A 14,868-nucleotide genomic window follows, 5' to 3' on the forward strand; every position below is an offset into this window, starting at 1 on the left:
GAGAGAACACAGCTGTCCTGACAAAATCCAACCCTTTATTTCACTTATATATGAGCAGAGGCAGGGAGTGGAGGACACGCAATACATTTGAGTGTGGGAGGAAAAATTACTTCACCGAGATTGGTCAAGCTCTTTATAGCCACAAACCACTTGAAACCCTGTCTGCTATACCCTGGGCCTTGGGAAATAAGTTAAACCTCCTTCTAAAGCAACATATTTGGAAAGATAGATGTACCTTTACTAAATATAGCAACCTCTCAGTCAAAAGGTGATGGTTCTTTCAGAATAGTCATCAAGAATAAGGAACCTTATGCAACTTTTCTCAGGTCTCCACAAAAGCATTCTCCTCTGGAGAAGAAGAAAGAGCTGTGTGAAAAGCCTGAAAGCATCACCAGGTCTATTCAAAAGAGACAAGAGAAAAATCCAGGATAATCTTCAAGGGAAAGACAGAAAGGTGACGTAAATGGGAAAACTCTCTTGCTTGTAGGGGGAGCACATGGAGTGGGAAAAGAAACAACTTCCAGGATTACCTAAACCAAAATGCCAGAGTGGGGGAGTAGTCTCAAAAAAAATAACTGTCCTCATTATTTAAGCTTATTTATTAGCTCCTGGTAATGAAGAGAAGTAGGATTTCTCCCCAGGCCCATGCAGTGGCAGCTGCAGATGGGGATAGCAGAGGGATCACATCCACCTGAGGCAGACAGCTTATCTCTGAAGGAGTCTCTCAGCCATTCCTACAAAATACCTTTCCAAAGTCCCTTTTCTACTGCCTCACCAAACCCCTGCCCTCCCCCCCAGACTCCAATCTGGCAAGTTTTGTAAATATTTCATGAGCTGCCTGCATGCATTCCTGCACTAAAATCTTCCTGATAATAGAAACCCTTATTACACTGTTACACTGCATCCTGCACAAGGTCATTCTGTTTTTCTTCCTTCCTATCTTCCCAAAGGGAGAATGCATTAATGGCAAGGAGAAAAGAGTTGTCTGCAAACAGCCACAAGAAGAAGAAAATGGTGTGTTAATTACCTGCACTCATAATGTCAGGCTGCACAGCATTAAAAACTGAAAAGCAAATTTGGATTAAAATAGTAAATATAATGATGGTGCTCAGTCACTACATCAAGAATCTATGTACTGCTATTTCAGCCACTATGGTTATGGCAAAAGAAAATGACAAAATATTGCACTGAATTACTGTGAGAAAATGGCAAGGAGCATATTCCTTGTGTTAACCAAGGCTTGTTTCACAGGCTGGAACAAAAGGATCATGAACTTCACCTGTCATTGCCATCATTACAACCAACAACACTCCCAACAGCTTTTTTTTTTTTTTGTGCTAGAAGTAATAGAAGGCTGAATGACTGAAAGTGAGAGAAAAAAATTGCACAAGGTTCCCCCAGCTTTGATTATGTCAATTGAGTGGAGCCATCTTCCTTCTTGAAAGAGTACATTTTTCCTGAATTACAAAGCCTATCATGAGCATATACAGGATGACCACAGTGGTATTCCTACAAAACAGAATTTTCAGTGAATACAAGCAACACTCTGACAGCCTCTGTGTCTTAGCAGGGAGGCTCTGCTTGCTCTAAATTGGTTAAAAGGGCTTATATTTATCTCTAAATTAACTGGATGTAAACTAGGAGTTAAGAAATCTTTGGTTAAGTGCGCATGAGTGCTCACTTTTGCTGAAGTCCCACTATTTTGATGGAATCTGGCAAATAAGGTAGTTATTCCTTTGAGCAGTACTAAGATACTTTTTTTTTTAAAAAAAAGAGTTAATAATTTAGAAAGGTTTTAATACATCTTTTATATTTTCCTATTATGTTGCTACCAGGATCCTCCTTCCAAAGGCTTTGTTCAAAGTAAAGACAGCACTAACTGTGTGTGACTGGGGGAAAGGGAATGACTTATACTGAAAATACCTTCCTAAAGAAAATACCAGGGCTAAATAAATGGGTTGTCTTCAAGTTCCTTATTTCAAACATGCTTTAAATATTTCATGATTGTGAGACTGTAATGACTTACATATAATTATATTCATAAAATTATTAAATATATTTCAAATATATTTTGAACAGACTAATTTCTTTCTGTAAACAAAAGTACCTTTAACTAAAGACCCAGAAAAATGAGACCATCTGCATGGTCTTCCCTTGGGCATTTGTTTACATGGGTAAATTTAGTTCTAGATTTTGAATTTACTCTGAATTAAATACTCTGTGACAAATCTCTATGTTTTTTTCATGCAGGATCATAAATTACTGGAAGGCATGACATCACGTTCAAGGACCCCCACTACACACAGAGACATATATGACCTCAGGTGCTGCTGGAAACTATAACAGTAATTCCCACTGCTGAATGCAGAGCTGGGGGGCTCAGCAAACTCTGCTACATGAACAAAATGCACCAGGATCCACTGAAATAACTTTATGAAAAAAATCCCAGATTTCCATTAAGAGGCCTGATAGAAAAAGCATTTTATGAAAGAGGTGAGAATTGTGGTTCCCATTGCTCAGATGTTAATAGCAGCATGACGATGTGCTGCCATCAGCAGCAGGAACTCAGCCAGGCTATTAAGTGCTGGAGCTGGCAGGATTACTTACATTTTGCAGCTGGACTTGGCTTTGTGCCATACACTCCGACTTTGCCATCATGCTGGAAGCATTTAGGCTGTAGGTTTTCCTATTCTGCGTTTCCTTCAGCTGTTCGTGAATTTGCTTTGTTTGTTTCCTGCAGAGAGAAATAAAACTCGTGTAAGAAAGAGCTCTCCTGATCTTCTGCTACAGCCATGATACTTTTATAGCCACATCTCCCTTTGTTCCAAACTTCACCGTGTTGGATGAGCCAGCTGAGCTAATTGACTAATGTGTGATACTTCAATGCAGCGGTTGTTTCCTGGCAAGGCTTAACAAAGGGGGGAAAAAACCCTCTCTCTTCTGTTTTAAAATACCTTCTATTCTCAGATTACTCTAAGAGTATGCTCCTTGTGCTAGTGCAGAGTTTTGTGAGATGATTCTATTGAGCATTTAACAATAGCTTGCAAGTCGGTCTGAATAATAAAAAAGCATTTTGCTCTGATTTGGAAAAGAGGTTTTGGCAAATAAAATGGGCATTAGCCCCTGCAGGCTACAAAAATTGATGAAGAATCAAAGATTTCTGCTGGCTGATTAGACTTGACCTATAACACATCTTGTGTAGAGCAGCTTCTGCTTATATGCTTAAACCTGGAAAAAATATCAGTATGGCCTCTGAGGCCGTGTTTTTGACTTAGACTATAATCCACCCTGTCAGAGCTAGGAACACCACAAGATGAATCCCTTGCATTATTCAGGAGATAACTATACTGCTAACAAAGACTTTGTGTTTCTGCCACACTGTATCGAGTGGGAGTGACAAACACTTTTTAAGTTCTGTACATGATAGAGGATACGAGACAGCAAACTTTAAATATTACTTTTATCTTGTGCAAAAAGTTATCTCAGCTGGGAAAAACTGTTAGCAAAATACCTTTAAGGACTTCTATCAGTTTCCTTTTTTTTTTTTTTTTTTTTTTGTGATAAGCTACATTATCTGGGACTATCAGTTTTAAACAATTATGAGCAAAAACTTCACAATACCATTTTAATTCTTTCCTTCCTTCCTTCCTTGCTTCCTTTCTGTCCCCAGAAGATGCATCTCCAGCAGTGAACCTACAATGGCCTTGGAAACAACCCAGTAATGTCAAGGACTCACCAGTAGCAGCATTTCATTCTGCCACCAGCAGGTTTTGGACAGCAACTGGTGCCAAGCCAAATTTCCAAAGGAAGTGATTTCTGGCAAATGTCAATAAGAGATAAAGAAAATATGGCCTTTCTATACTGAAAGTTAAATTTCAGCAAAGAAGCTTCAGCAGCATTTTGAAACATTTGTGGTAATTTGATTGTGGAAAGCCTTGTGACATCAGTAAGTTTGACAGGATCTTGGGTCAGGCAGTGAATTTGACACTGAATGAAGTATAAAATTAATTTTAATTTCTTATTCACAGAGGAATATGTGTCTACTCCTGGAAGGTATAAGAAAGCAGAAATGACTTGTGTATTCAGTGCAGTGAGAGAGAACAAGTTCCCTCAATATGAAAGTAAGTGGTGAGAAGTATCACAGTTCAAATATTCAATTTTAATAACATAGATATTAATAGTCTTTGAGTCCCTCAGTTTTGGTTCAGTATGACACAATGTAAGCATTTGCTTAAATTCAACAAATTGTAAGTACTTGCTTAAAAGCCTCTGTTACAGCTCGTTTCCTGAGTGTAGGTCATAAGCCATAACAAATCCAGGACTCTAAGTACCTCTTAGGCTTTCTACTTGCATCCTATTTTGAAGCAAATGGAAAAGAATGAATTTATATTGTAAGCATGTTATAAAGGAGTGGCATGTTTTAAGTATTGTCACCGAGGACAAGCTCATAATTAGTAAAATATGTGAATAGAGGTAGGTGAGGAAATAATTTCTCAAGCATAAAAAAACTTTCAAAATTTTCTTTAGCCAAACCTTGTAGAGTTAATACTGGAATAATCTGAATAGATATATAATCTGAAGGAATATAGTGTCAAATTAAATTAGTCAGTTGAGTCTGAAACATCTCTTTTAAAAATGTTTTAATGTTCATTAATTTTTGAATCCAATGAAACTGAATAATTTAATTTGTAAAATGTCTAAATGAGCTCTTCAGCTTCTCATAAAATTCCAGGGGAGATTCACAAAAGCAACTTTAGAGTTTTTATGTACAACTATTTTCTGACCAGCTAAATTACATACACAGAGGAAATTCCTATGTCCTACTGGAAAACCAGCCTCTTCCATGTTGGTCTCCAGAGAGGTTATGGAATATTCAGGAAATTTTTGCATGACTTCATATAAGTTATGAACAATGATAGTGAAACATGATCACAGCATCAGACTTTGGGAACCTCTCATATACATAAAAAATGACAATTTAATCAGGAAAATAACAAAACTGATTTTGGAATCTTTAGAAAAATAAATAGAATTATTTCTATGTATATAAACACGTGTAAGTAAACTGGAATATTCAGCTTCGCTACTGCAACTTTTAACACTACAATTGAAATTCCTGAAGGTAATTTGCTGAGAAAAACAATCCAATCATTAATTTGCTTTTATGTTCGTGCAACCTAACATTAATATCAGGTTTATGCATATTCATTTTGCAAAACTATAGGATGCACAGCTATAAAACTAGAAACCATTAATAATTCAAAGTTACTTGCTGATAAATAAATTTATTTTATAATTTTTGTTTTCAAAACAAATGGGCCTTATGTGTTCTACTATAACTATAACTAGAGTTATTTGGCAGTGAAGTGTTCTTACTTCAGCAAGAAATAAAGTCACTAGTCATTTGTAAAAGTGTAAGCTGTAAAGGGCAGCCCATTACTGTATTCTTCATCTGTTGCTAACACTTCCAGCACTTTCTTGATTAACCTAAAAGGAATAATTGGAAGGGCAGAGAGTTTAATTATAGTCCTAAACTTTCTCAGATTGAATTTATTTTAAAAAAGGACTTTTAATTCAATGGCATATAGGGAAGTGCCTGTTTCTAGCAGCTGATATTATGGAATTGTCAGACTAAGTAAGTGAGGGTTAGGATCTTCATGGAAACTTTTCTCTTAATGGATGCCCTCAGAGTTTCTATTTCTGTTAGCAATATTCTAAATTTCTTGTACGTCAAATGAAACCCCAAGATAACCCCCATGCAACAGGAATGCTTTGATAATTCTTAAGCACAGTCAGGGTACACATGCCTTAAAAAGAAGCTCCCAAAAACCTGCTGACTAAAAGCTAACATATGATAAGTGTTGGGGCACTTCAAATTTGTTGGGTTTTACACCCTTAAGACACTGACCAATGTTACATTTACAATTTTACCTGGCCCCCATGAGACCCAGCTGAGACACTTTTATTTCCTTTTTGGACAGCACCAGAAGGAGCCACAGCCAGGATGTTAGGGACTGAGCAGTCTCCTTACTCAATTCATACATTGTCTGAAGCCTCCTGACTGAACCAGGGGTGCTCATTTTCTCATAACTCTCCAAACTTCAGTTCCCAGAGTCTGGCACCAGCCCACTTCAACTCTTCTCAGTAACTGTTGTATTTATAATGCAGACAGACCCCAAACCCCTTGTCCTGTAAGTTCCTCTTTCAAGTGTTATTTCCAGTCATTATTTTCAGACATAACTCTCCTCACCTCCTCATCAAAGCCAGGGTGTTTTGGAGGCTGTTCCAACCCAGCTCTCACCACTCCCTACAGCAGGGCAAGACCAAGAGGGGCACTGAGAATAACAGAGGGGCTTTTTATTCACAGTGTGCTCAGACACTGATGGCATGTTCCTCCTCCTAACAATCCCATCCTGCCTTTTCTGAAACTCTCCTCATCAGTAAAACCCTCAAGCCTTCCCAGGAAGATTCTCACTCACTCTTTCTTCTAAGATCTGCAGATGTAAAATGCATAGTGACATTTCTAATGGCAGTGCCAAAGAGGCTGTCTCTGCTCACAAGTTACACTGCAGAGGAGTTTGCTGTACAGGGAGGAACTGTCCTGCCAGTCTGTCCTTCCCAGCTAGCACGACTGACACACTGGATGTCCAAAGAACAATTAAACAAAATCCCTCAAGACAATAGAGTAATTTAGAAAAAACGTGAACCAACTCAAATCTTCACTCATAACCTACCCCTGAAGTCTGAGGGGAAGAAAAAGGGGTAAAAAGGACCTGGTGACCTCCTTATCTTTCTTTTCTTTTTTCCCTCCCCCTGGATATAAATGTCAATTTAAATTTTTATTTCTAAATCAAATCCATTCCTCATTAAATTTCCTAGACATTAAAATAAATTCTAGAAAGGGGGATTCAGATAAACATCCAAACTTTTAAATAGTGCCAACTTTCACATTTTTGATGGTCAGCCACCCTGACTAGCCTCACACAGGTACCAGATACTTTTTTACATTGTGTTCTCTCATTAGCTCCAGGTGGAACAGGAATGAAGGATGACCACCACACAGAATATATTTATCGATACAGGAGCACTGACATGTGTGTCATGTAACTGCTATGAGTTTTTTGCAACTCAGATTACACACATAACAATAAATATTATAAATAAGTAAATATTATTACACACATAACAATAAATATTATAAAATAATATTAATTTGGGAAGATAAATATAGAGTGGACAGTATTTAACTTAAAAATAGTTTAGTCCAGATGATTTCACTGTACTTGGATAGGCCAAAGTGCTTCTGTGTTACAGATACTAATATGCACCTTCATCATGGGCTGCTGTATTAGCTACAGGTTACAGATATCTGCAGAGGACTTGTTTCTGCATTTCTAACCTTACTTTTGTTCTCAGCATGCAGAAATGGACATTCAGGGATACGAAATGAAATGCATAAAGGAGATGGTATGTTGAAGCTGTCATTTTCAGAAGAGTCAAGTGATTATTGCATGATAGTAAAAGACACAAAATTATTACTGTCAAATAAAAAAAAAAGAACTGGGAATGACACAATCTGTCCTTTCCTGATATCAGAAAATAGAAAGAAAAACACGTGTTGCTCCTGTTTATGTTTTGGGGTGGACTCAGTGTAGCCATGGGGAACTGTTGTGGCCAGACCAGAGACAGCAGCAACTTCAGAAGGAGGGCAGAAGCTGAAGAACCCTAAGGCTGTGAGAAAAGGACAGCAGCCAAACCCCAAGCAGAGCAGAGGAAGGCTCTTACTTTGTTTTGAAGTAGAAAGCTGCACAAAGCATGCCCACCACGACGATGCCAAAGACGATGCAGGCAATGGACAGCACCTGGCGCTGGTACACCTCCTCGCTCTCTGTGGGCAGCAAAGGGCACAGTTAGGAAAGCACAGCAAACAGCTCCTGCAAAAAGGGCATTGCAGCACCTCGTGGTTTCACTGATAATGGACAGATACGAGGGACTGGTCTGGGCCAGCTAATTCCTCCTCCTCAGAGCGGATGCTTCTCTGAACCTCTCCTCTAGGTGAGGTTCATGCACTTGTGGCCTCCTCGGGAAGTTTTAGAAAACGGCCCCAATACACTCTGAGAGATACATAATAAAGACAATCAGGACAGTTAAATCTTTTCTCTGCCCTACATGCTGGTTTTCAGCTTTTCTTAAACAAAAAAGAAATAAAATATTTTTTTCTTTCTAAAAAAGATTTTACCATCAATAGGATAAAGAGCTCTACAACCACAGCGTTTTTCTGGCTTAAGGAAAAAAGCCATCAGAGCTCTTGTAATATCCCACAAGAATCAGAGTTCTCCTTTAACTACCCCAAAAATGTAATTTTTTTTTTTTTATTTTTTATTTGGATGGTGATTACAATGCCTTACTCCCATGTCCTGGAGCTTATGCAAAACATGCCAGAATAAAAAATTAACTCAATGAACTGGCATGGAACCCAATGTCTATTTTACTAGGAAGCACCAGATATTGCTTTGTGTAAATAAGTGTTTATTTTTTAAAAAAAAACAAATTTTCTCTATAAATCTCATAATAGTCTAAGTAACTTTAAAACAGAAAGAGAATGAAAGTAAAAAAAAAGAAAAAAAGCTAAGTAAATAAGAGAAAACACTCATTCATGACAGCAGGCAGGAGCTGATAAGCAACTGGAGATCCACACATTCAATTCAACAGCTCCTTAAGTGCTATATTTTATGTTTATTCTTTCAGCCACTTTTCCAGTTCAAAGTGCTAAGATGCCAAACAGATTGCTGTTTTTTAAGACTGGTTCCTCCAAACATGCAGTATTTCCATCCACATATTCCAGGTGGAAAGCCAACACGTAGGATTATCAAGCACTGTGTGCCCACAAGGCTCCATTTCCTTCCCAGGCTGGAGCTCCCCACCGACGTGAGCACCAGGCACACATGCCAAGTATGTGGCAGCAGCTCCAAGGTTGTGACTCTCAGGTTCACAACAGGTAATTTGTGAATTGAGATAATTGCATGAAAACACCGAGGTAAATCTAGGCAAATCGCTGAAGACCATCTACAGTATCCTAATCAGTACTGATTATTAATTTTTCAAGAATGAATATCACAGTGCTGTTACTAAACATTTGGAATCTTAAACACAAGCATTTGTCTCTTGTAAGTCCTAGTTCTTTTTTTGTAAGCTATTAAAAATGAAATTACAGTATCAAATCTTGATTTTTTTAATTACTTGCCTACTTGCTTTCTCAAACACCACAGTGATCCAGAAGCCATTCCTAAGATACAAAATGTCCTCAGCTTCTGCTGACATTTCCTCATCATTTAAATATGAAATTATAAAAGTTGTACTTCTAAAACACTATCTTAAAAAGAAACAAATAGTCTTTTCACTTGTCTAAAATACAACTGGAAAAATTGTAATGCAGGAGGAAATCCTGTTTTGCACTAAAACTGATTCCTGTTCCTTTAGGCCTATTCCTCACTGGGAAGTAAAAAATCTGGATCTAGACAGTAAATCCTTATAGGTACTAAACTAAATGTTTGGGGTTTAATTTGTTTGCTATTAAAAGCAATTGTGCAAACACAGTTACCCACCTTCCATTTCCACAGTAATACACAAATCTAACAAATTTGAATTCCTACATTGATGTAATAACACTGCAACTCATTCAAATACTCTTCATTTCAGCAATTGTTAACCTGTTCTGCCTAAGTACTGATTTCAGCACCTACTGCCTAAGTCACAACCAAACCATATACAGTTATGAACTGCAGTTTCAATCAAACATTCCATATAAGTAACAATTAAAAAATCTGTTTATGAAAACAAACTCATTCAATTAATGTGTGCAAATAGGCTTAATTTTGATTTTCTTTCAACAGATGCCCTCAGTAAATACTTTATATTTTCTCTTGCTATTTGTTTTTGAGAAACTGTGAGTTTAATGCAGCTATGCTCTTTTGTTAGTCCTCAATAGTGATCACTGCCTTGTTAAAGATGATTTAGAATAAGCCTTACCAAGATAAAAGCAATTCAGAGACCAGACAATATTATCTTGCTGAAACAACTATGTGAAGATTTAAGTCTTTTGTGTAGTCAGATTAATCCCTGTCACCAGCTTTCAACACATGCTGATCAATATTTTCTTTCTTTTTTGTTTACTTTGTACAGTGCATATTTAAAGAAGTTCTTATTGATTAACTGCACTCCATTTCTCTAGACACCTTTGCTCATTTTTACATCTTTTAAATATTTATTTACGTATCGGATTCCACCATTTTTTTGTCTCCAACATCTTTAAATATAATCAGTTCTGCATTTTTTCATTCTCTAATCTTCCACACTGGCTTTATTTAAAATTCACCTTACTAACAGCAATGTAATCTGCCTTTCTCAGCAGGTCTCCTCATGGTTTGTTTGATTTAACCTCACTAATGTGCTGAGCACAGGTAGCACAGCTGAGATCCTCTCCAGACAAGGAGTATCAAAACCAGCCTGAATCTGGAGAAGGCTGTAGCCGAGCACGGCAAAGCACTTGGGCTCTCACATAACAGAAACCTGCAGAAATTCAAAGTGCAGAAAAGAGAAGAACTGCAAATTCCTTCTCCTTCACTCAAGGACTGGCATCAGCTGGTGCATGCACGTATTTACATACTGAAACTAACTTCCCAAGGTAAACTAAAGTGTGACTGAAATGATAAGTCTCTCTTTATTCACATATATTCATATATTCCTTGTGAAGTACATCGCCTCAATTACAGTCTGTTGAAATAAATACTCTCGGGAGAGGATTCCTCATTTAATGAGCAGCCAAGAAAATATTTCTGCTAAAAACCAAAATATAAACTGCCATGGATATTCCTAGATAATCCACTTGAGGATTAAGACTACAGAATGTGAATTTCACCAAGCATTCAAATTACAAAAAATACACAACCTCTACTGAGAAAAAATACAACCACAGTGCTGAAAAGTAACACAGCAAACTGTGTAGATGCAGACTATTTGTTTAATAGAAATGATGGAAAGAAAGGCCTTTTCAGAACATAAAGACAAGACAAACTCACACGGAACACGGTGCCTGTGGCAAGGCTGAGTTCACAAAGATAAATCCCCACTCACTTTGTGCCCCCTTACATGTGGAGCCCATTCTCAATTGTGCTACTGATTATTTCTTATTTTCCAACCTGCTACGAAATTTTTCTAAGCTTATCTCACTTGTTTGCTGCTATTATGAAACACAAGATGACTGCCACTAACCCATGGCTCAGAGCACAGTTAAATTTCATGTTCATTAGGAAAAAAAAGTACACGTTGTATTCTAGGGGGTTTGGGTATTTAAATTCCCTTGCTCTTTAAAATTTACTCTTACAGGCTGTACCCTTTTTGCTTTATACATGTGGAAAGACCTACTGAAGCATGAACATACATCTTTAGAGGATTAAAAAGTGTAGGGGAGAAACATTTTTCTCATGTCTCTTACTTCTAAAGGATATGGTAGGTTTTTTTTTGTTTTTTTTTATTGCACACAAGCTGAAATTGGCCTCTTCTTTGTGACTTTATTATAAAAGGAAGAATGCTGGTACAAGGTCCTTTAGTATGATTCTAACCATATTACTGAGGGGAAAAAAATGAGTTAATTGAAACTAATTATATAGGCTTTGTCAGCACCTAAATCCACATTATCATTACCAGCCATAATCACTGGATCCTCTGGTTCTATTGTGTGTTTTGTGTATTGTTGTGAGTTGAAATATCTTTGAAAGGGATTTCAAATATGAAGAACAGCATTGTGCATGTGACCTATACCAAACAATAACAAAACAAAAATAGTAACTTTCCCCCTTGTGCTTACTTCAATGGCTTTTGAATAAAATCTCAATATGGTCACAAGCATCACAGAGAATAATTATTGACTATTCAAACCAAGCCAACTGAGAAATTATGACATTTACCATACAAATGCATTACTTAACCTTTGCTCCATGAAGAAAAACTTCCCATGAAAATTAATAAATGTGGAGATTAATTTTTATGCTAGAATTTTTATTCCCAGCCCAAACAGCACAAACCTTAATGGCACTCAGCATCCCCTTACCTTCCTCACCCCTTTCTCCTAAAAGGACTCACTCTGCATTACTGCAAGTAACAACATGCTATAAATAAATATGGGAAACCCTTTATCTTGTCATTGGTATGCATGAAACCCAATAGCTTTCCATGTGCACAGAGCCAGCTTTTCCTCAATAGATTACAAGGCAGCATGCAGGCAAGGCTTTGGGGTTTTTTTTGTCCCCATGCAAAAATTGAGCCATGCAGAGGCAGCGAGCTGGGCACTGTGATCTTTGCTGTGGCCTCACTGCCACGCTTTTTGCATTTCCCTTCATGCCCTGCCCATGCCTTTCCTGCCACACCTCAATTCCACATCATACTGGAATATCCTGCAGAGCCAGTACCTCACTTCTGAAGTGAACCTCGATACTCAAACTCTCTTTGGTGTCCAGCAGCCTCAAAGTCCCACAGACAGCAATGGGGGATGATTACATGGAAACCTCATTCACAATATCAAGATTTTCAATAAAACATGGATTCCCACAAGTTAAAAGAGAGTAGTTAAAGCATGTTTCTCAATATACTCAGATTTATGTGTGAGAAGTACTGAACTATATACAGCATCCTAAATTTAATTCATGAAGAGAGTAAAAAAAGCCTGCATGTTCCACAAAATCTGTGATTGCCTCAGCATCAGACATTCCACTCTCCCAAGAGTTTTCTCTGTTCCTGCACTTGCAAAAACCTACTGTACAGATTCCCTGCCATATGCTGTGGCTTGTGCGAAGGCAGAGCGAAACACTTGAGATGCTACAAGGCACAGTTCACAAATTTCTTCTTTGACCTTGGCAAGGTCAAGACCCTTGTTCTTTCTGTAACCACAGGGATACTACCTCTCCCATTGCAGAGATTAACATGACAAAATGTAATGTAAACATATTAACCTTGAAAGGAATGAAGTCTTTGCAAATACATGAAATAGATAAACCCACCCCAGACAATCCTGTTCCAACATCTTTAAGAGCATATGGATTACTTCACATAAAATATCATGGTTTTTACTAAGTCTCAGCTACTTTTAAAATACACTGAGTTTTATTCCTTGAGACTTTCATCTGTCTGGGTAGAATTTCCCTTTTAAAAGGGATTCAAGACACTTAGGTCCCCAAATCAGAAGCAGAAGTTTTTATCTGCTATCATTTACAGAGAGGACGGAGTCAAGGTTAATTGCACAGATTCCCATCTCAGACTGGAAACAAAGCAAGCTGACTTCTGCTGGCAAAAGTTCATAAAACATTTCATGGTTTTCACAGTGATTCTCTCTTGGGAAGAACTGTTCGATAATTCTGATTATAACAAAGATGAACAAAATCATTTTCTTCTACAAGTGGAACGTCCACAGCACAAGGGTCTTAATGAAAGCAAAGCGAGACAGATGCAGCCTGCTGTATATTACAACTGCATGATATTTACATTGTTTGACTATTGGCATTTAACACTGGGGAGATCATTTCTGCACACACAGAAGACAGAAAAGAAAACACAGACAGTTCAACATGTCTGACAGACCTCATTTGAGTACATGATTCCACAGCATTGATGCTACATTGGCACTGGTTTTGCTTGGGATTAAAAATGGGGCAATGAATTAATCACCCCCCCAAGAACAAAAAAAAACCCAAACTGAAAAAAAAACCCCAAAAAACTACAAAATCTTATATAGGTCTTGTTTTGTCTATGGTTACAGCAGGAGTGAAGGTCCCAGTAGTCTTAGTAAGCACTACTGGTAATAAAGGGAAAATCTGATTAGCACTTTCAAACAGCAAGATCTTAATTCTGAAGGTAAATTAATTTTAACTTAGGTATTCTAAGAAACTATCTTTTCTGTTTATCTGCAGGGAACTTGGGATTTGTGCCAGCTACATCCAAACTCAAATCTAACAAACTCTCAAAGCCACTTTTAAGTACATTCACTGCAACATATTCATTAAATTTTAGGCTTGAAACAGCCCCACAGGAAGCGAAGGGATGAGAGGTAACTTTTTCCTTTTAAGAAAAATCCTTGTTACAAGTTCTTTTGTATTGACAGTTTACAAGTAAGACAAACCAATCCTATTACAAACTTTATCTATTTTCATTTTATTTCCAAGATGGATAAGGTCAGCCACTAACCAAATTCACTACCTAAATCTCATCAGTTCTCTGTGTGCAAGCTCTAATTTTCCTTACTGAACGATTCAGTTTTAGAATTTATTATAGCAATTCTAAGTTTTCCCAAGACTTTCTACTATTGCAAAAATATAGCAAGTATGCCAACCTGTAATACATTTTTATTATATACTAAATGAATTAAAGTTACATATGAACCTTTCTTTTTATCTTATTAATTTTTGATACAACCTGAATATACATGTTTTAACTTGAGCTTTCTAAGTATAAGAAAAAGATAAATATGAAGACCATTCTTCCTCCCTCCCTCCCTAAACTTAATTTTCAGTGTGGATATAAGGGAAAAAAACCTTATCTGGGTAATAGAGGCTGACAGCTAAAAATCTATGGTGATATTTTAGACAATGAGCACACTGAAAAAAAACTTATGATAAAAGGGTAAAGCTGTCTAAGATTGTGATCCTCTGGCAGTAATCTTCCTGCCTGATGGCTGCCTGCACTTTTGCTGATGTGTGGAAGGGATAAGCAGCTAAGAAACAGCCCCCTAAGGAGAAGGAGTCCCACAGGAGAGAAACTTGATAGCTGGTGGAGAGAAAAGAAACCACTAAAAGATCTGAAACATTTCATTTCTATTTT

General features: G+C 37.4%; 1 protein-coding gene across 1 annotated transcript in view; it reads right to left on the reverse strand.

Moving 5' to 3' along the window:
• The window catches only part of LOC102112051 (pro-neuregulin-3, membrane-bound isoform), a 340,969-nt gene that overhangs the window by 17,285 nt on the left and 308,816 nt on the right, over window positions 1-14,868 (reverse strand). The window contains exons 5-6 of the mRNA XM_005520469.2: window positions 7,786-7,888; window positions 2,608-2,734 (exon numbers count right to left, since the gene is read on the reverse strand). Of these exons, the coding sequence (XP_005520526.2) occupies window positions 2,608-2,734; window positions 7,786-7,888 (230 nt within the window). The remainder of the gene's footprint in view (window positions 1-2,607; window positions 2,735-7,785; window positions 7,889-14,868) is intronic.

This window comes from Pseudopodoces humilis, chromosome 9 (genome assembly GCF_049639895.1).
Source record: "Pseudopodoces humilis isolate 2021_Gansu_Grassland_sample_001 chromosome 9, ASM4963989v1, whole genome shotgun sequence".
Lineage (NCBI taxonomy): Eukaryota > Metazoa > Chordata > Aves > Passeriformes > Paridae > Pseudopodoces > Pseudopodoces humilis.